Source organism: Anas acuta, chromosome 2, assembly GCF_963932015.1.
Source record: "Anas acuta chromosome 2, bAnaAcu1.1, whole genome shotgun sequence".
NCBI lineage: Eukaryota > Metazoa > Chordata > Aves > Anseriformes > Anatidae > Anas > Anas acuta.
The window spans coordinates 86,122,612-86,145,365 of NC_088980.1; the positions used below are offsets into that span (position 1 = coordinate 86,122,612).

The 22,754-nt window shown below is 41.6% G+C and overlaps 1 protein-coding gene across 3 annotated transcripts in view; it reads left to right on the forward strand.

Moving 5' to 3' along the window:
- VWC2 (von Willebrand factor C domain containing 2) overlaps positions 1 to 22,754 on the forward strand; it is a 56,862-nt gene that overhangs the window by 2,539 nt on the left and 31,569 nt on the right. For 2 of the 3 annotated variants that reach the window (XM_068671053.1, XM_068671054.1), the window contains exon 3: positions 6,879 to 7,008. In XM_068671053.1, the coding sequence (XP_068527154.1) occupies positions 6,879 to 7,008 (130 nt within the window). Of the gene's footprint in view, positions 1 to 6,878; positions 7,009 to 7,113; positions 7,391 to 22,754 lie in introns of those variants that run through there. The other variant, XM_068671055.1, reaches the window with a different exon arrangement.

Sequence of the window (22,754 nt, forward strand, 5' to 3'; positions counted from 1 at the left end):
TTATGGGCCTTCTTTTTAATAAGAGTGTGGTTTACAATCTGGATTACAGTGATGCTTAAACAAAGGACTTGAAAAGCTTTGTTTAGAGAAAACCTTTCAGAGCAGGGACTTTTAAGCAGCACTGTGCAAGGTCATTATTGTTGAAAATGAAACTTGTTTATTACGTTGTACTGAAAAGTTCAGGAGTTGGGGCCAATTTCCTGGTTGCTTATCTTGACTTTTTCCCTTTTGTATTTTATAGTGGCTGAGATCTGCTGGCAGGCTCTAAGAATTGCTTGGGAATGACTATTAGATACGGGTCTGATTCAAAACCCCAGTGTGAAGACACCTGAGATTTTAGAATTGAATAGGTTGAGGGGAGTGTGAAATCCAGTTCGGAGCTCTGGCGGCTTGAGCCCCTTGCAAGGTGGAGAAAAAGAAAATGTGTTTGTGAAGGCTGTAAATAAGTTACCACTTCTATTCTCTGTGGTACCTATGTGTTCTTAGAAACTTAGTTCAATTTGTAATGTCTTTCCACATGCTTCAACTTACTGAGAAATAAATAAATAAAGGAGCAGAAAGACTCCCCTCAGATTAAATCCCAGAATTTTCCCATGGCCTCTTCTGGTAGGCAAATGCAGAGCCATGGTTTTCAAAAGTGGTTTTCAAGGCATGTCAGGGAACATAGTGTCCTCCCTTTTGCTGTGTTGCCCTCAAGGACTGTGTTCAGCTCTGGGGCAGCAGTTTTCCAGTATAAGAGGAAGATGTTAGGTTTAACAGGGGCTGGTTGGTGTGATGTGATGCTTTCAGAGGTGGGTTTCGGGATCCTTTCCTTTCCAGCACAGCTAATTCTAGAGGGTAGCCAAAGCAGTCATGCTTCTGCACGTGCTCTCTGTAGGTCTCCATATCAAAGTTTTAAAGTCTTTTCCTCACTGTTTGCTCACGCTTCTCTGACAAGTTGCACTTCTTTATCTGTATACAGCGCTGTCATATTAATGGCTGTAATCTGAAATACCTTGTTAAGTGTGTGCTGAGAGGATAAAACCTTAGGGTTTCCTGTTATACTTGAACGTGGCTGGCAGCCTCTGTAAAAAGAGAATGCCCAACAGTGACACTTACAGAAATGTTGTTCTGCACAGGCTCTGGCTTTCAACTTTCTTTTTAATCCCATTCAGCCTTTAGCAGCTACATTGATGCCCTCCTTTAATGGAATATCATTTTCCTTACTTCTTTCTGTTAGTCAGCTTTGGGAAGGAGGGAGAGTGAGAGCCTGCTCCAGAAATTCAAGGAAAGTTATCAGTACAGCTTGGCAGTGGATTTTCAGCCTGCTTGTTTCGGCATGTGGGGTCATTGGGCTCTGACATTGGTTCTAACAATATGAGCACAAAAGTGTAAGTGCAGACGTCTACCTCTGCCACTGTAATCAGCCGAGATGTCTGGCTAAGGAAAGTACCTATGCAGTCAGATTGCTGCTGAGTGGAAGCAATTGCAAATGCAAATAATAGCACTCAGTTTCAAAGGCCATTTTACACGTTTGAAGTTGACTGTCTTACAGAGCTTGCTAATATGCTACCTCTTGATTAAGGTCAGGGAAAGAGTTTTAAATGGGTAGCAGTCTGATTTTTCTCTCTCTGCACGTTTATCTTCTGTTTGTGGCCAAGAGTGACAGACACCACTGAAGCAAGAAAAAGGTGACCTCCTAACTTTCAAGTGCAGTTACTTGCACAAACAATCATGTACTTGCCATACAGGCAAGTTTGGGAGTTTGCGTATGTAAAATTCATATATGGCTTTACGTAGCAAAACATTTCCTTGACAGGAGCCAGTGCTAACTCACAAGCTGAGTTTGCCAGAGAATGGGAGGTTTGATTCATTTCTTCATTGATTGGCAGCTCTTCCCGCAGGCTTTGTGTGTGTGTGCACACATGTTTTTCAGCTTTTTAAAAAGGGCACGGATGTCGATACAAAACCAGAACACAGGTGTAGCAGAAGGATGAGGTCTCATAAAGCTGTTTTCATCAGCACCACTCTGCTCTCCGGTGGGTGCAGTGATGCAGTATGGCAAAAGCATCGCTGGATCCATACAGGTGAAATTGGTGCAAAAGCCTTAGCTGGTAAAATGCAATTAGGAAAAAAATCTGCACAGAAGCTAGGGATTGCTGAGCATGTACCCCACTAGGTGTTTTTCAGTCTTACAGTAACATTTGAAAATACAGTCTGACTTACAAAGTAATAGTCTTAAAAGGACCATAGATTATCTTCAGAAGTGTATTATCATTTGGGAAAGACACACATTTTTGAAAGTTGTTGCTTTGTGTTTTGTTTAGAATTTCTGTGCTACCAAAAACTGTTTTTTTTTTTGTTTGGTTGGTTTTTGTGAATAACTTGGAAATCTGAAAGTCAACAAACCCAAATGGATTTGGAAATGTCTGTGAAGGGATACAGAAGTAAAAACAAGGCTGGTATGTCAGACTAATCCTGTTGATATTCTCCTGAATTGTATAAGTGGTAAGAAAATATTGATACATATTCCAGCAGAATAGTAAATCAGTTTGAGATTATGATTTTTGTTTAAGCTTAGATATTTTCAAGGCTCAAGGAGAAAATGTACATTACAAATAATTTATAGGTTCTTTTTTCAGTTTTTTTTTTGTTTGGCATGTGGAAAGAGGGTAGACAAAGCTCAAGTTACTTCAATGAGTGTAAATTACTTGTCACTTCTTAATTATGACGATTTATACTAAGTTGCTGAATAAACCCACTGCCCTTACTAAGCTAAAGTTTTCTTCATGTCCCAGTAGTGGGAAATCTACCTGTTTATACATTTGTGGCATTCGTGTGCTTGTGTTTTCCCTACATCTGCAACTTCATAGTACAAGTTATACATCTGTTTATAAACCTCCCTTTAAACAATAATAAAGAAGAGTGTTTTTTTGTCTATGTGTGCTTTGTTTTTTTTTTTTTGTTTGTTTTTGTTTTTGTTTTTGTTTTCCATCTGTACTCTATTTTCTACAGGTTTTTACAGCTGTTTGGTGAATACTTAGGACTTCTGTGCTTCTTGTTGTCTTTGCATGGTTTTTGCGTAGGCGGAGCTACTTGTGTTGTGTAGTTTATGTTAATAACTTCATCTGTAGACCACACTTCAGAGAGAGGTTGCTAGGTCATATTGCTTGCAGCCCAGCCTGGGTATGTCAAACATGCTACGTGTGAGTTCTGCTAAACTGGTAGCTTCCCAAATGAAGGAGTGGGATGCTCATTGCATTGGCTGTCATTAGAAACTGTGCTGCAGGGAATGTTCTTGCGTTATAGGAGTGGAGGAGAGGAAACGAAGGACCAAATGTGTCTTTTCATTCTGATTTATTTAACTGTTGTTACACATACGCTGTCTTATTGTCTCTCTCTAGTGATGATTACGTCTCCAAGTATTAAGCTGCCATTAAGATGAGGAAAGAAATGGTGTTTTTCCTCCAGCTCCCACTACATCATGATGATATATAAAAAGCAGTGCTCTACCATGTAGTCCGAGGATGAACAGATAAAGGTTGACACTAATACCATTTTAGCAGCTACTGTAGTTTGCTTACATGCCTGAAAAGATCTACGTGAAAACAAACGTATGCAGAACCTCCTCGACCCTGCTGCCATTACTCATCCTGGAGGGCTGCACTTAGATGTGTGGTCCTGCTGACTTCAGGAAACCACACAGGAGCTCCGTAAGGTATGAAAAGTGGCATAGTAACAGTGGGGGGAAAAGAGAGAAGTGTCAGGCAAAATGGGATTCGTGAGCATCAGAATCTGGTGTTTGGTTGTAGCTTGTAACTGGTTCAGGATAACAGCATGGCTGGAGGTTTTGCTGTGCTTCTCCAATGGGCTCTTGTGTGAAGTAACCACACCAGGCATATCTCTGTTTTTCAGTATGTTCCTAGGTGAGTGGGGGATGGCACCTTTGGGCCAAGGAGCAGAGAGAGTCACAAACTGCTGTTTATACAGCAAGCTTAACTGCCTGTGACAGAGAAGTCAGAGGAGAGTGTTTGTCTTGTCCAGTAAGAGAAAAGCTGGACAAAATAGTGCCTGACAGATGACAGTGCTTATTAAAGGTGTACTATGTAAAGAGGGAGGCTCTCTTTGCCAGGACCTGTAGTGACAGGACAAGGGTTGTAAACTAAAAGAGGGGAGATTTAGATCAGATATAAGGAAGAAATTCTTCATGATGAGGGCAGTGAGGTACTGGCACAGGCTGCCCAGGGAAGCTGTGAATGCCCCATCCCTGGAGGTGTTCAAGGCCGGGCTGGATGGGGCTTCGGGCAACCTGGTCTGGTGGGAGGTGTCCCTGCCCATGGCAGGGAGTTGGAACCTGGTGATCTTTAAGGTCCCTTCCAACCTAAACCATTTGATGATCCTGTGATTCTATCTTCATTACCCTGAGGCAGATCTTCATCTGTCACACAGGAAGGGTATTCATGACTGTGGTATCACATGGGTGGAGTACTCGGTTCATGAAAGATGTAGTCTTCAACCATACTTGCTGTGTAGGAAGGAAGGCCATCGTTCCAAATTACCATTGTTAGACAAAACTTCGATCATTTTTTTCTCATTTTATAGCATTTTCAATGCTTTGTTTAATGGCTTGTTGCTGTAGAAATTTTAAGCTTATGTCATTTTGGAATTTTAGTAAACAACCTACTTAATTACAATATTAAATATTACAGATGAGGTACTTTAGGAGTGGCATCTTTCTGCTGTTATTGTTCCTGATTGTTAGTAGAGGTTCTATTTTTTTATATCATTTTCAATACTGAACAGCATAGCTACAAAGTGAAGTTGTGGGAGAGGGAATATCTGTTGTAGTTCCAGGCCTCACTGAACTGCGATTTGTTACAAATGTGCACATTTTTCAAGTGATGCCATGAAATTCTGAAACCAATTGAAAGCTATAGATTTGCCTTGTTGAGCCTTATCTGTGAAATTGAGTTCTAGTAGCATTGATCAAGAAGGATTCCTAATTAAACAAACAAACCAGTGTGTTTTTATAATTTAGTATCTTTTTCTACATGTAACTCCAGAGGGAAGGAGTCTTACCAGTGACTGGAAAATAATGAGGGGCTCAGGTTTGCTTACATTCAAGATTTCACATGGAATTTAAGTGATTGCCTGAGATAGCTGACACTGAACACTGGGTCAGAAATCTCCTCATCTGCTGATACTCTAGCTCTGCAAGTGAACATGGCAGTTCATGAGCAATTACAAGACAAAGTTCTTGTTCCTAAGCCTGCAATAAAAATGTGCAGTACTGGGCTGCTTGTAGCACTTTACAAAGGCATGATGTGTTTTTGTCCTGGGCAGAGTGCAAAGCAAAGAGAAATCTGGAAGCAACTAGCTAGTGAAGGAAGTCTGAAGTAAATAATAGCAATAAAAGTGGAAAGCAACACAGCAACAGACCCTATTTAGGCATGCTACGCAGAGGGGCCAGTGTGAAAAGATGCATGAGTGCATAAACAAATGACAGCCCTGGCAGGTGGGAAGAGAAGTGGCAAAGCATGGATGAGCATTTAGTTGGAGATGATGGGAGATGATGCTGTGCAAGCATCAGCATGTTTGAACTTTGGAAGTGAGAAAGATGTGAAAGTGGCGAGCAAGCAGAGAATGGACTTGAGGAAAAAAATGTGACAGGCTGCTTCAGAAATAGGGAGAAGATAGCAGATGATCTGCAAGCTAGAGGTCTGCATGATTTTTCACAGCAAAGGATTTTTTTTTTAGGCTTGAGGCTACTCTGCTCGCATTGGAGAAATGCAGAGGATGGTTGTTTGGCATCAGCTGGAATCTGGAACGGGAAGGAGTCCAAGCGAAATCAGCCCCGTCAAATTGTTGACCTTAAGTAAACCTAGAATGTGCACAGATTATGGATTATGGATTTAGAGGATCATAGTAATAACATGCAGCCGCACTGTCATCCTGCACTCTGAGCATGGATAGCAGAGTGGTTTTTGCAGTGCTGTGATGAGATTTACAGTGTACCACTTGTTCCTCCTTGGCACCGTTGCTTCCCTTCACCTCCAGCTCCTTGAGTGGTACAAGGATGTTACAGATGCCACGTGCAGCACCTTCTCAGGAACACTGAAGAGGACATCTAGCAAATACAGACATTTTAAAGTCCGTATTTTTTCTTAAATATGGATTCTAATTTGTTTGGAATTAATTTCACTGAAGTAGGTCATTTAAGTAATTATCTCCTGGTACTTCTATTCTGTAGAAGTGTTCAAAAACCAGTAATGTTTCAGAAGGTAAAAAAGGGATGACCCTTTTCTCTGCTTCATCCCTTTCTTTGAATTGCAATTTCTTTTCAGAACGTTTCAAATACTGCAAAAAGAATAGTTAACTTCTGGGAAATACATGAATTCACAGGATGGTTTTCCTGACTTCTCTATGAAAATGAGCATTTTCAATAAAATGCAACTTCCTGCTACCAAAAACATTCAAAACTGGAAAAAATTGCAATAAGAATTTACATTAAGTTTCATATTTCATTTAGAAAAAAAAATCCTTTATTTTTAATACAATATTTTTGAATTTCTGATGGAATTTAAACAAATTTCATCTGAATTATGAACCTATTGTGCTGGAATTTTATTAAAAAATGGATGGGAAAATTTTTGCTTTATTTATATTAAAATATAAAGAGTTCTTGTTCCCAAGATCCCTTTGACTATTTCCTTTGGGGCACAGGTTCAGAGCAGAACCTGTGACTCATTCTGCAGCAGTCCTGTAAATTTGCAGTAGCCCGGCCTTGTCCCATGTGTTATTCAGGCCATAAAAAGCATTTGGTTTTTAAAAGGGAAGGAGAAAGAGATCGGGGAGAGAACAAGAGAAAGAATTAAAAGACAAGTGGATTTGTATTTCAGGTTTCTCCGTGTGAGAAGTGTCGCTGTGAAGCCAATGGAGAAGTGCTGTGCACTGTGTCAGCTTGTCCCCAGACTGAGTGTGTGGATCCGGTATATGAGCCTGATCAGTGCTGTCCCATCTGCAAAAATGGTAAGTGACTGCTGGAAAACTAGGAGGCGGTTTCTCTCAGAGAGATCCAACTGGCTCTGTTCTGTTTTCGCAAAAAATTTTCCATTGCTTCCTTCTTCCCCAAAGGGAGATGGAGAAGGATTGCGTGTGGGAGGTGTCTTCCCCGTGTGAGGAGGCAGATCTCCTCGTGACTGGGATGGACTCAGTTATGACCTACATGGATTTTTGTTACCCAGGAGACAATCGGAGTGTTAATGCCAGATATTCATGTGACTTCTGGATAGAAAATCTGCATAAACGCATTGTGGATATGTTTTATATAGCCACACTAAAACACATGCAGGCTCTTCATGTTATCCACCTTTCAATCTGAGCAATAAAAGTTACTTTTGTTCTCCCTTCTTATTTGTTCCCCTTTCAGAGATTCTTCTCTCTCTCTCTCTCTTTTTTTTTTCCCTGAGGCAAATCAAATGCACCTTATTGAGCTCATTTAATTTTCATAACTAAATGAATTAAACTCCCAAGTTTAATTGAATATTTTTCGTAACTAAATTAGACAGAAAGTCTCTCTACTCCCAGCAAGGGCTTGCATTAGATCAAAGTCTTGGTCTATTTAGAAGAAAAAATTACATGACACACTAGCTCATCACTTATAAAGAAGAAATGATAATTTATTAATAGAAATGAAAGCTGCAAAATCTCAAATGAAATTATATTTTAAGTTTAAAAAAAAAGACATTAAAAATATTCAGATAATTTGCAGACATACATTATCTCTCTAGAATAGGTAGGTTCCGTTACATTAGCTAAAATAAACGGATTAAAACGGTGGGAAGGCTAGGGGAGGAGAGAGTGTACAGCATGTGCTTTCCACAAATTCAACAGTAGATGATAAGGGACAGTTAATTGCATTGGACGAGTTTCGTTTGTATGGGTATGGAAGTAATTGCCTCCCATCCCTTAACTGGTCATTAGAACCCTGAAGGAATTTGTTCCTGGTGGTGCAGCTTAAGGGTACTCTGCTTTCGGAGGTGAAGAGACATTTTTTGAGGCATGGAGGATGGAGAGCACTCTTGGCAGGCAGGATGTCTGTTTTCAATGCCAGGCAGGGAGCTACATGCACACCATGTTAGGTCTGTGTAGTCTTTCTCAATGAAGGTCTCCAGGGGTGTTGCTGCTGTTTGGAGCTCCCCTGGCTTTCCTGTCAGTGCTCGTGCTCCTGCACTGTGGTGGTGGCCATCTCCTGCGGTCACTTGCCTTTGAACAATGCTTGTATGACAGTGTGGGGCTTGGCTTGGCTCTTCCCATAGATTCCCTGATGCATTTCCCAGAAAGGGGGCCTGTTTCAAAAACTATGCATAAACATGCCTTAGTTACGACATGGCTGCCTGCTCTCAGAGCACAAAAGCTGAATAACCTGAGCCCTGCCTAAAAGAAAAGGGTGTTCTGGTCCTCAGCATCTGAGTCTCCCCCATTAATTACATATTCCTTCAGTATACCCACAAGCTGGTATCACTGACCCAGTTTTAAACCAAGGTGACCAGAGCTGACTGTTTCCACTGAGCTGTCCTGTCACTTCTGTGTATGTCAGAGAACCAAGAGTGGTTTTCCTTGTTAGCTTTTAGACAAGGAAAAAAAAAAAAAAGAAAAAGGAAAAAAGAAAAGCCATTAACAATAACAACAAAAACAAGATAGTTCAAAAGAAGCTTGGCTTTTCTGGTTCAGCAGCTTTGGTATAGTATTGTAAAGCAATTCCTGAGAAATCCTTTCCATGTAGGGAGTTGTTTTAAAAAATACCAGGTTGTTTGCTTTCAGAGCTTATTTTAAAGGATCTGTGCAGTTTGCAAGGAACTTCAGTGAATTGCTAAATGTTTTAATTAGATTGGAGCAAAAGCCTATTGAGCAGGAAAACCTAGCCTGCCTCATCCTGTCGTTTTCAAGCCTACTGGAACAAATGCACTGCGAATGTGAGTCAGGGGAAAAAATCCCAGCATTGTGCTTCAGGGTTGATTGCAGCAGAGATGACCTCAGCGACATCGTGTCAGTAACCCAAAAGAGCGTAGGAGATGCACAGTTTGCTCAGCCACATAACCTGCGTGGTGGGAAAGGTGGAGCCTGCTTTACAGAGAGGCTGTGGAAAGCATGCAAGGGAGATAGATGGCTGCTTTCACACTCAGCATCCTGCCCTTGATGGAGCAAGAAGAGGTAGGAGGTGAAGTTTGGGTTCTGTGTGTTTACTCAAAGCTGTGCAGTAAAAATGCAGATTTTGTTCTCAGATTTCCCTCCCATTCCTGGCACTTCATTACATGCAATGCTCTCTCAGCTTGCCTGGCCTGTGGATTGCTGGTGGTGAACCAACAGAGTCAGAGCTAGGAAAGTGCCTCCGTCCCTAGCAGGACCACATACAAATGCCCAATTAAGAATTGTAGAGGAAATCTCATGGGGCTGGTCATTATTAGAAATGAGTGAATTCAGTCACTTGGCAGATGTGAGACACTGTGAGTTATCCCTTGTGGGAAGGAAGGGGTGTAGTTGACTTCTCTAACCTGATTCCACAAAAGTGCTGTTAACCCTTCAAAGGAGGGATGGATAGGCTGTGGTGCAACAGTGCGTGTGCATAGGTACTCACTTATTTTCAGCATTAGAAGTGAATGGAAAACTAGCAAAGTGAGGAACAGTCTTAGGTGTAGGATTTAATAACCTTCTGTATCACATCCTGTCTGTCAAGAGGGAGCCTAGATACATTCATAGCTGAAGTTGTTTTCTTTGTGAACAGGGACAGGTAGTACTTTGAAGAAGTATTTGTTCAGAAAAGTAGCTTACAGAAGGGATAAAAGGTGCACTTCACTGAGAAAATCTTTGGGTAGGGGGAATTTTCATGCTTTTTATGTCACAAGTCACTACAAGTGAACCGTTTTATGGTTATTTCATCTACGTGCCCTGCAAAGAAGCAGTGTGGGGACAGAGAATGGAAGAGAGGATTTCTTTGTGTGGGGATTGAGCTTCATGCTTCAGGTAACCAACAGCAGCAACAACTAGAAAAATCCTCCATAAACTTGAATCTGACTTTAGAGAGCTGCATGGCGTAACAAGTGCCCCATTCCGATCTCCTTCCTGCTTTACAGTATTGGCAGTGTAGTTAGCTACTCCTGTGGAGGCACATCCTATTTACAGTGATACCGGTGTGTTCAGAGTCTTGCACAAACATTTCTACAGTCCGTAGGGACTGAAGAATAAAGATAATAAGCATAGTGCTCTCTCTCCATTAGAAAAATGCAGGGCATTTGTTGCCAGTGATTCGTTTGGGTGGCAAGGGGGGTGGTTAGTACTGAAAGTGAATTATTTTACTAAATTGAATTACCTTGGTTGTCTGTTCCACTTCTGTTTTCAGTGTCGGAGCCCCAGTAGGCGCGCACAGCTGGATGCAGCCGTGCTTGCAGCCTGCCACCATGAAGCAGGCACAGGAGCTGCGTGTATGTGTGTGTGTAGGAAGGCTGGGTTAAGCCAAGAGCCCAGACGGAGCCTGGAGGGGAGGAACAGTTGCTAGACCGAAAAACACAACCAGATTGTTCCAAGGTCTCCAACAGGTTTTTGTTTCTCTATACGGCTGAAAGATTGCCCCAGATAAAGTGAAGTTGGTTCTGGTGGCTCCTCAGCACTTACCTGTTTGGGCGTTGGTGGTGTTTCTGCATCTGCAACAGGCAGAGCTACAGGTTTCCTGTTGGCAAAGGCTCAGAGATGGTCAGTCTAAAATATGACCACAGGTCATGGTTATTGTCAGGTCTGTGTCATCTGCGGGGGGTGTCCTGCCTGTTTTCAGTGACCATGTGGTGGGGGAGATGTTACTCCAGGTGGAGTCATCTCAGGTGCCTTAGGTGGATTCCGTCAGGACCTCCTGTCATGTTTGGGGTCGTACTTACAATTGAAATACATGTATTACATGGCTGAAATTGCTTCTGATAGTATAGTGCATGTCTAGCATTGTCTATGTGGGCAGAGGGACCTGTCCCTCCATAACAAGGCCAAGGGCAGATCCAAGGAAGTTTCACCTTGCAGCTCTCAAGTGAGCAGGGTGTTTGCTTTTCCTGCAGCCCCAGCCTTAGTCAAGCACCATGGAGAATCTGACCTGTAAAATTTAATGTCCTTCTGCAGTGTGTTTAAATAAAATATGATATTCCCTCAAGCGTGTATAGCTTGGTCTCGGGAATGGAGAAAGTATCATAATGCTGTCCCAGTAGAGGTCGAGACAGGACTATTGCAAACATCAGGAATTTAACTGCTGTGAAATTTAAATAAGCAGTACCTTTGATTCTCCTCTCTTCTCTCTATTTATCTTCTTCAGTCATGCCTTGGCAGATAATTTATATAAAGCAGAGACGACGCAGAAGTTTCAAAGTCTGAGGGTGGTTCTTCAGTCTGCATTAAGCAAGGGATCAAATCGGGTGGTTCTGGTGGTCTTCTATATGTAAAATATGGGAATCCTAAATGGATTGTCCAGTTGCTAAGATTGTAATAGTATGTCATTTATAAAAAAGAAATTTTCATTAAAAATAACCTGGTGAACAAGAAATCCTTTAACCCCTTTAACCCTGATCCCTGTCCCACCCATGGTCTATGCACCAACACGGTGTGTTCCCTTCTCATGTGTTCAGTTCAGGCATTCAGATGCCTGTGCGTGGAGATGCCTGTATTTGTTCCATGTTTCTGTGTGTATCAGTGACTTAGCAAAAACTTCCACACAAAGTTTCTGCTTTAATTGGCTGTATTTCATAAAATGATTTATAATACAGGACTGTTAAGTAGGAAATCTTAATGTTTAAGGGGGAAAAACACCATTAAAGTTGCATGAACAGCTGTATGTGATTAAAATTGCCTAGAGAATATGCAGTTAGGTGAAAAACTGTAGCAGGTATTTTGGCAGCTATATATTGAAAACAAAGAAGTATCAGACTTGCTCCTTTATGGCTGCCTTGGGCATTTAGAGTGGCTTCCAAATCTGGTAGGTGAAGTCAGTAAACTAACAATAGTAATTTTTGGTGTTGTTTTCTGCTATTAATGAAGTTGAGATGAAGTTCAGTCTACATCATCTTAATTTAAGGGACTCTTTTAACCCTATTCTATCTCTGTCCTTGCCTATCATTTTCTCTATGTACTCTGAAGAGTTGGTGGCTACACAAGCAATGTGCTTTCAATGCAGAAATCACAGGATTTTATTCTTGGGCCGTATTTTCCTCTTGGATCGGATCTGATATAATGTGCACCATTGCAAAGTGGGCCAAGCAAAAATGTATCCCAAAATCACAAAGTCCTTGTTGTTTCCAACTCACATATATGTGCAGGAATGTGCATGCATATGAGATATAGTGTTGACTTGTTTTCATGTTGAGCTGGCTAAGTAGTTGCAGGTGCTGTTGTTTCCTCTAAGGGCATTTCTTTCGTGTGTTTTGCTGACTTCCAAGTTATTTGGTTTATCTTATGATAAACAGCTATCAGAGGATGAGAAGGAGCTGCCTGAAGACATGGCAAAACTACCCATTTATACTGAGCCTAAATCTATTACAAGAACAAATCTCTCTACATACTGTATATATATTTATTGCATATATGTACAGTGTATATATATTTTTTTTTCACTAAGAAGCCAAAATGATTTCAGTAAGGAGTTCTGTTGTTGAAAGGCAGCAGTACCTGTCCTCGAGTACATGGCATGCTGTTGTTTTGCTCAGGCATGTGAGGGCAATCAGAAGTTATACTAGTGTTTAAAGTAGTACTTTTATATTAGGTAGGAGGATTCAGAAGAGCCTATTAGAATATAAAGGCAGTGTATCCTATAGGCATTCCAGAACTCACTCTGCAATATTTTCTCATTACAGGCTGCTGCAGAGAGACTGAGCAGCTTTTCTTCAGCAGCCAGTTTTTCTCCTCTCTCCTGATACTGCAGGCTTAGCTCTTGTGTCACACCTAAACTCTGCCCTATCAGTCACTCACGGCAGCTGGTTGACAGGGCTGTTGCTTTGCTGTGAGTTGAAGCAAAAGACGAAGAGAACATGCCCCAAACAGTTGACAGGCAGGGATGGCCCCAGGTGAGCATGGGAAACAAGCTTCCTGCTCCTCGCAATATAGTCAGGACACTGCTTCAGTGTGTCATGGCTCCTTTCCTCTTCAAAGGTATTTAGCTTCAGCTCCAGAAGCAGAAAGATGGAAGCCAATATAAAAAAATAATAATGTATATATATGTATATATATATATAAAAGCACCTAAATTCTTGGGGATGTGGAGCAGAAGAATAAATTTTCTGACACCTTCCATGTGTTTAAAAAAAAAAAATAAAAGTTCTAATTTTCTAATTTACCTTATGTACCTTACATTGTTGCTTACCACAGCGGTTTCACACACCTGCCATCCTTTTTGGTCCTGGTCGCAGGTTCTGGTTCAGATAGGAAAGTGACTTCATGCTAAAATCCACCAGGGTACTGCAGTGAACAATGTGCTGTTGTTTGATTTGTCCTGCCTGACAGTTTCTGTTTTACACAGAGGCATGTTTGGGGATTTGCTTATTTTCCAGTGAAATGGGTATCCCCTGAGTTTGTATTGGAGTTTATTTTTTTAATATATCTTATCTGTCTGTCTATATATGTGTAAATTCAAGATATCCTGAAGTCATATTGTGTCACCTTCAGTTTCCACATACTGCATCCAGTGTTGTTTCTTCAGTGTTTGAAGAAAGTTCTGAAAATGAATACTAAGGGAGGTGGAGTTTTCCTGTACTCATTCTTTACGCTGGTTCATTAGAGAAGAAACCCTAGTGTTAAGGTTGCTCCTATGTTTTTGTCTTGGATGTCTATTTTGATTTTGTATATGTCACTAACTGAAATTGTGGCAAAGATTTGGAGGGCATGTTTGAAATATTTGTGTGTCTCACTGTGTTATCCTTGGAATAAAATTCTCTATCAGTGGAATACCGTAGTATTTGATTAAATTATGATCTCTTAGATTCTAAAACTCTGTCTTGTTCAAGATTGCGTTACCATAGGTTAATATATTGCCTGGTATTAGCTGAGCCACAGCATCTGTCCACGTGAGCTCTCAATTGTATTCTCTGCAAATAATCCCATTTGTAAATAGAAGCTATTTACTAGCTGGGTGCTACAGCAACACGGTAATAGGAGTACATGGCTGATTAGTATTTTGTGGTGTGCTTAAAAGGAGCAATGAAGAAAGATGTACACTTTGTGTGTTGGCTTTATTTTCACTTGGTTTCATACATTTCTATTTTGTTAAGTTAAATCAGGCATCCAAGAATTTGCATGGCTTTGAGAGGAAGTGGAGTCTTACAGTGAGGTGTGGTGGTATGCTAGCATAGCTGCTCTCACAGTCCCCGTCGCCCCCCCTTCCTCCCCCCCATCCTGCCCCCCCAGAGGAAGATGGGGAAAAAATATGATGGAAAGAGCTCTAGGGTTGAGATAAGGACAGAGAGATCGCTCAACAATTATTGTCACAGGAAAAATAGACTCAGTGTAGGAAGATTAATATAATGTATTACCTATCACTAGCAGACTACAGCAGTGAGAACTAGGAGCAAAACTAATAACACCTTCCCCACCCATTCACCCTCTTCTAGCTACTTTCCCCAAATGACACAAGGGAATGGGGAATGGGGGCTGTGGTTAGTCTATGGCTCTTCATCTCCGCCGCTCCTTCATGGTCACTCCCTGCCCCTGCTCCACGTGGGGTCCCTCCCATGGATGCCGTCCTTCCTGAACTGAGCCTGCGGAGGCTGCCCACAGGCAGCAGCTCCTCAAGCACTGCTCCCACACGGCTCCGTCCCACCTGGGGTCCATCCATCCATCCCCCAGGAGCAAACTGCTCCAGCACGGGTCCCCCACGGCTGGGCGGCAGCTCCCCCCAGACCCCCTGCTCCTGCGGGGGCTCCTCTCCACGGGCTGCAGCTGCGGCCCGGGGCCTGCTCCTGCCCTGCGGGGGCTCTCCATGGGCCGCAGCCTCCTCCAGGCCACATCCACCTGCTCCACCGGGGGCTCCTCCACCCACGGGGGGGCTGCAGCGTGGAGATCTGCTCCGTGGGGGACCCATGGGCTTCAGGGGGACAGCCTGCTTCACCAGGGGCCTTTCCACAGGCTGCAGGGGAACTGCTGCTGCCTGCCAGGAGCACCTCCTGCCGTCCTGCTGCATTGACATCAGTTCAATTTTTCCCCTTTCCTAAATCTGCTGTCCCAGAGGCCCAACCAGTGTCACTCCCTGTCTTGGCTCTGGCCAGCAGCCAGTCCTGTTTGGAGCCAGCTGAGATCTGACATGGGACAGCTGCTGGGCTCTGCTCACAGAGGCCACCCTGCAGACCCCTGCTACCAAAACCTTGCTACATAAACCCAATACAATGATATGCTCAAAATCTCCCTTTACTTCTAAATGCAGTGCAATTTTCTGTGCTTATTTTTCACATGAAGTTGAAGTGTAATGGTTAAGGAAGATATGAATAGATCCAGGTGACTTACTGGTGAATGGAAGCAGAGAATTGGCTGATTTTGTTAAACCAAATTTTCCAAACTTCACTTCTTATTCCATCGTTTGTGCTGTTTAACCAAGGTGGCCTTTCCACACAATGCAGCACTAGTAATGCAAGTGCTGCCTTAACTCATCATAACTCCTCTTCCCTTGGGATGTCTTCTATCTTAAATGGGCATGACAGCAATTTCAGAAGTTTTTTTTTTCCAGACCTGTTTAAACTGTACACTTTAAATGAAGCACAGATGTGATGCAGAACAGGAAAATTTGTTCCCGATGTTATTTTAACTAGGGGATGACTTGTATGTCTCTTCATACGTTTGGAAATAGTCTCTGAAGGAATAGGAGTGACAGGCTCTTAGGAAAGAAGACAAAAGACTGTTATTTTTATTAACATTTATAAGATTGCAGTGCTTGTTAATTTTTGGCTTGTTGCTGTAAATAGTGCCTTACTGTTTCAAACCACTGCACTGGGGAACTCTGCTATGTTGTGTGCTGTGAGAGTGCTGAGTAAAGTCCCTGATGATTACCATTGCCCAGCAAGTCAAAATTCTTTATCAGCTGGAAACTCGAGTGCTTTAATGCACATTTTTAAAATTTCCATTTTACAATGCACACTTTTAAAAATTAAAAATTTTTAAAACTTTAAGTTGGAAGCAGCTTTCACTTTGTGAACCTTTGGGTTGCTTCCATGAGGGTAATTATCTATGCAGTTTTGTTTCCTTGAGCATGTTCAGGTGTACAGATGTGATTCAAAAAATAAGTAGAAAATAGCAGTGCTAAAATAATTCCTTACCTTCACCAGCACAGTTATCGTAATGATTGTCATTCCAAAGATGATAGACAACCAAAAACTTTGATTGCTGGTTTTATTTAGAAAAACCTTATAGTGTTTTCTTGCTGCCTACACTGGTGCTAGATAAATTTTCAATAGAGGAGTGACTTCCTAATGAAAACCACCACTTTCTTCTAAATGCCCTTTTCTCCTGCTGAGTCTTTAGCTCTCTTTTCTTCAGTGCTGGAGCCCTTGGATGAGAGTAATTTCAGCCTGTTCAAAATTCCATGCATAAAACCAGCATACCTAATAGTCTTGTGGATGATGAGTATTTTTCTCCTCTTGTTTCTTGCAGTGTTGGGACACACTGCTGTGTCACACTGGCTAGTGATCACCTTCCTTTGAAGCACTTGGAAGCAGCCCATCCATAAGTCACACTCAGTTTAGCAAATGCAGCACAGGGGAAGCAGCTTTTCACTTCATGCTCACCCAACATGTGATTTATTTCTTTCATTTTCCAACAGAATTGATCAGATGGAGCAGTGGCAGGGAAAAAAAGAACAAGCAATGCATTGTAGCGGGACCCAAAATACTGTTGAGTGAATAGCATTGAGTAAAGAACATCTATATCCAAGCAATTGGCTTGGGGCCTCTTGTGTTTGAAATACTTATTCACAATGTGTCAAGTCTTTTCTCAAAGGTAGTTCCACATGAGTGTAGTGTTAATTGCTTTTCCCAGAAAAAAGTAAAGGTGTTATTTCCTATGCTCCAAAATAGTTCCCATTCCTTTTTGATAATATGATCCTAAACCCTTGGTCTAAAGCCCTCTGGAATATTTTGAGTTCAAAATGGAAATCACCGGTTAAGCGGGGCAATTTGGGGGAAGATATGCAGTTTACTGAGTTCAATTAAAGATAGAACATAAAGAGATTCATGACTGTTAGAGATATCTTACGAAGCCAAGCAGCAAGACAGCAAAATGGTAAATGTAATTCACCATATCCATATGTCAGGTAGTGAAAGAAATTGCTTGGATATTTTGATGACCTCTCGTTAAGATTTCTGCCAAGGGGTTTTAGTTAAATATCAATGTGAAACGCTGTCTGTAAACATCTGTCAGGCTTCATTAAGAAAGGCTTGCATTTATTAGAAGTGTGCTATTATATAAAGACTGGTTCCTCCCACCTGGTTTGTATAATGTTGTGTGTTTGCTGAGCACTCAGCAAAGAGAGGTTGCAGAAGTACAGAGAAGAGCAGCAAGAAAGCTCTGAACACTGCTGAATATTCTCCTGAGAGAACAGATTAGGGCTCTAGTGTTCATAGCACTTGAATCAGAAATCGCAGGGTAAAGTGTTTTACTGGGGGAGAGGGATAGTGACAATAAACATCGTCCCTGTACTCATAAGGCAAAATCAAGGGAAAAGCAAGAAAATCAAAAGTCATGATGCATAAAAAGGTCTTTAATGCACCATGTAATTAACCCATGTAACACACTGCACAAGATAGCGCTGACACATATTTTCCCAGGATTAAAATAAAGATTGGATCTTTGATAGGGGGAATAAAATACCAGCCTAAATGTAGCTACAATGAAACTGCTTGGAGTGACATGCTGTAGTCTGGAAGAAGTCTGTTTACAGGAGTTCTTCTTTGCATGGGCAGAAATTCAGTGTTACTGTTTCATACTATCCACATCTTAGAATATCCTTTTTGAACTGCTTCTTTTTAAAGCACTTTGCAGAAAAAAGGCTAAGCTACCTTGACTTTAGCCCGACCAGATGCATCCTGGAAGTACATGTATCTTCTAGTTAAGCCAAACCTAATTAAGAAATCTCTAAAACAGCAGCAATCCTTTTCCCACACAACCACTGCACAATCATTTTGATGTTTGCTGGGACACAATAGTACCATCAAAAATTATGCTTTCAAGTTACTCAGTGCATGCAGATGATGGAGGAAAGAGCTAATGAGGATGCCTCTTGGCATGTTCTGCTTTCAGCTATTCTGTGAAGCTGTATTTAAATGACCTAAAGGTAGGTCACCCATAAATTGCTTGTATAATAGCTATTCATGCTAGCTAAGACAGCTGTGGTTGGTCAAAGGGCTCTCTGTAGTTATAGTTCGCATGTGTTGAAAGCAATCTACTGAAGGGTTAATTAAAAAAAAAGAGGCCTCAGAAGCAAAGAAATGATAGCAGTTTATGGAGTTATTTGTTATGTCAATGCAATAGAGAAATGTGCCACCCTGCAATGCAAAGCTAATTATTTTCCTGCCATGGCAGCTTGCTAGCCTGATATATTGCTAATGAACGGATTAGACAGAGGTTTGGCAGCCACTAACATGAGCGAATGATTGTTTTTAAGACCAGTTCACTGATGTTGAAGTCCAAGCAGGTAATGATTATGACAACTTTCCGAGACAATTCTGCAACTGTTGTTTTAGTATATCACTCTCTCTCTCTTTTCCCATAGGTATTTATATCTAATTATCCATATACATGCCTAAGCATTCATGCATACATCTGGAATATGTCAGAAGATCTCATTACCTAGTTTGTAGCTTAAGCATTCAATCCACAGGCTGAGTTTTTATTTCAGTGTGCTTAAATAAGGTATGTGCCCTTCTGGTGTGGCTGTTGCATTCTGTTGTGATCAGGTAAGCTGCTAAAACACACAAGGCCACTAACATCCGAGCACTGGGGGAAGCAGGGTCTGTGTGCTGCCGAACGCTGCCTGCCTTGCTGGCAAGCATGCCTTCCTAGAGTGAACCGCTTATGTGCCTGCGATGCTGAAAAATAACTCGTCTTGATTTTCTTGCTGGCAGCTCATTCAGCAGAGGACTTTTATCCATTGCGCAGTTTTCATTACGGGAAGGAGAAGCATTTGTCAGTATGAGAGGACTTCTTAATTTCACATCAGTGGAGGGTTTACTCCTTAGTCTTTTTAGTTAAGTTCATTCTGACAGCTGATTATTTCCAGGGAAGATGACTGGAGAGTCATGTCAATTATCTTGAAATATATCTGCTTGTATTGGTGCATATCCCTAACTGATTCGGTTTTGGCTCTGAGGTCTGCTCTGGTGTCTGCTCCTCCACAGGGCTGTGGTGCTCTCCTTCTTACAGTGCTGCTGTCTGTGCAGTCCCTTGGCTAAAACCATACACCAGCAGTAACTTCCATAAAAAAAAAAAAAACATGATGTCAGCCAAGTGAAGGAGCAGTCTGGAACCTTTTGCTGTCCTTGAAGCAAATTTCAAGGTACTGAGGGTACTGAGGAGAAGAGTAAATCTGCACTCTGATTTTGCAGGCTGCTGCCAGAGATGAATATTCTGGACGGATAGGTGAAAGAAAGTGAAAATCACCCTTGACACAATTCATGTTAGTGTTAATGAGATACGTGGATTACAAAATCCAGACCATGCAAAATGTATAGATCAAGATGACATAAAACCTGTTCATATTTATCATATTTACCCCAAGCTGGTATTAGTTCCAAACGTTTATCTTCCCCTTTGAGGTCCAGCTGGGAGATTTCCAGTGTGTATGTGTGCATATACACATACATGCACATATGCTACAGGGGCTCATCAGACACCATGCTTAGTGAAAAGCATTTGCAGCTTGAAGTTCCCTCTTGAAACACTTCCCTGCAGGGGTAAAAAGCCATCGTCTCCTTAATTCACCTCCCAGACATGCAGGGCCAATAAGGTGGGTTGTGTGCTGGAGCAGCAGCTGTGCATTCCTCACAGGTTTTCTTGAGACAAGGTCGTTGGCAGCTGACTTTAATAGACTAATTTTTCCATCTGGACTGTATTGAAATGAATACAGGGGCAAAATAGCTGCTCCTGTGGGTGCATGGACCATTGCACCCTTGTTGTGCAGAGAAAGCCCCAGTAGTACTAAGAGCTACAAAGCCACTTCTGCTACGGAGCATTAGAGGAGAAGAGTTTGCTTTGGTATTACAGCCCCTGAGATGAGAGAGAGCATTTTGCCTGGCTGCCTGAAAATGTGTGCAGCTGTCATATCATCAGGTGTGCTTAGCTTATGCTGCAATTCATTTGTTAGGAGAGTTGAAATCTACCTTCTTTTCTTTCCCATTTCCTCTATTTAATAAGTGAAAACAGAGGTCTGGATTTAATCATGAAATTGCTACAGGCCATGGTGCATCACCACCCATAATTCACCCATGACTGTACCTGATGTACCTGAGTTGGAGGTGCACCTGTAGCTGCATGGTGTTGGGAAGGGGAGTAGAATTGTAGAATCATGGAATCATCTAGGTTGGAAAAGACCTTCAAGATCATCAAGTCCAACCCGCAACTTAACCTACTGAGTCCCTATGGACAGGAGGTTCAACTCTGCCCAGTTGGGTAGCCCCATAAAAAGGTAGATTCCCACCTCTTGTCTTTAGATGTCAGTGTTTTAAGGTCAAATCTCTTCTTACCATGTAGTGGATTGTCTGTACATTCAGAAGGATGTTGTCTGTGGCAAGGCGGGACTTGCATGTGCCACAGCTGTGCACAGATTCAGACTAGCAGTAGGGAAGCTTTGCTATGAACATGCTTTTCAGGAAGTGTAACATCAAAAAAGAACTTTATAAATGTTCTACTCCTGTGAATTCTGTGTTTGTGTAGTGTGATGTGACTGGCCTATATGCTGTGAAGTCTGTTGTAATGTTAAGTGTCTTCCAGCAAGTAAGAATGGATGGATACTGCTGCTAAGAGAGGAATAGTGCACTAATGAGATCATGGAAGTCCTGTGAAATGGGTAAAACAGCGAGTTTAAATAGTGGGGTCGAGTCATTTCATACGTTTTTATAATCCCTCATCTTCTAATGGAGTGACTTCCGATTTACCTCTATGTAAATCGCGAGATGATTTAATCTATTATCTTATTTTCCCCTCCCTGCTTGTTTGCTTGCTTTATAATTGAAAATCTGTGTTCATTAGCAGCAATCCAATTGAATAGCCGTTAAAAACATTTTCAGCCAGGGGGTTGATAAGAGAAGTTAGATACAGATACTGTTGTGATACAGTTGAGATTTGCTGTTCTTTACATGGTGGGTACATAGAGGGTGGTGTCCACACGTGTGAGTGCATGTTGTGTGGAGCAGAAGGCATACATGTAAATCTTCCTTACCAATGCCCTGGCCCTAACTTTGGCATAGGTCACTTCAATCACCTTTGAAGATCTCAGCCAAAAAAAAACAACTGTATTTCAAAGTCAAAGCTTGCTATGAGTTGAAATTAGCTGTTTAGTTTTTTATTTAGAATTTTTTAATATGTGTGTTTTGTTAAAAAATAAGGACTACTTTTTGATGCCACATATTCTTTGTAGATGTAGCTTATGTGGGTATGTCTCAAATAACAAGATGGATCTGTTAATGCAGGAATGTCCAGTGAATGGCCAAGTGGAGCTGCATGTTTGTGTTGGGATAGGTTATATGTTTGTAGGCTGGGCATTTACAAAGCTTCTGGATAATCTAAATTCCTGGCTCGCTGAGAATGCCAGGCCACAGGGATACAGGAAAAGGCGCTACCAGTTGCTGCAGCTCACTGAGCCAGCCCTAATCTCTACAGAAAGGATGGGTCTCTTGAGGAGTTGCTGTTACCTTCTGCCTGTGAACTTCTCCTGGAGTTGCTTGTCTTTGGGGTCGCAATATGTGCTTAGTTCATAGCAGGTTGTACTTCTGATCCTTTCTGGTTTTATTGGCTAGGAAAAGAATTATAAGACATGGAAACTCATGGAAAATAGCAGAGTAGCCTCCTGTGAATGTAATTCTTCGTCAGTGTGGGTCTGAATGTGGAGGTACACATTGAGGAAGGCAAACTAGACTTGGTGCAGAAAGGAAAAGAAAGCTTCCCTTGATTTCAGGGAGACCATGTGGCCTTTGTAACTCTAAAATAATGAACTTATTTTCAAACAGAAGATTATTTGATTATATTTGCCTTTATAATTCAAGATAAAATAATATGATTTAAATGGGTGTCATGGCACCCATTTAGGGAAGGTGGAATGATGACATTTGCATTTTGTGCTGTCTCAAAGCCTTGACTTCCCCAAAATTGTTTTACTGTGACAAACCAGCCTCGGTGATAATTAAAGAGAGAATTGCTTAGCATAAATGCATATATATGTGCTTTCAACATTTTCATAGAAAGACAGCTGAGTAGTTCCCAGCAGTGAACTTTCGGTGCTATTTTCCATAGAGAAGATTTAAGAAATCCTGAATAATACCCAAAGCCCAATGTTCCAGCCCTCATGAGATGCACCCACAGAAACACTGCGAGTCAGTACGGATGGCTTTCCATGGATTGTTTGGGAGTTTCATAACGTGGCACAGATTTATTCAGTCAACCTCCATTTCTGAGGTATTTTTCCTAGGAAGGTCAATGATCTGTCTGAGCCTAATTATCCCATCTGGCTAGTGCGCTTAAGGCACACAAGTTTCCTGCGGTTCATGTGCATGAAGAAA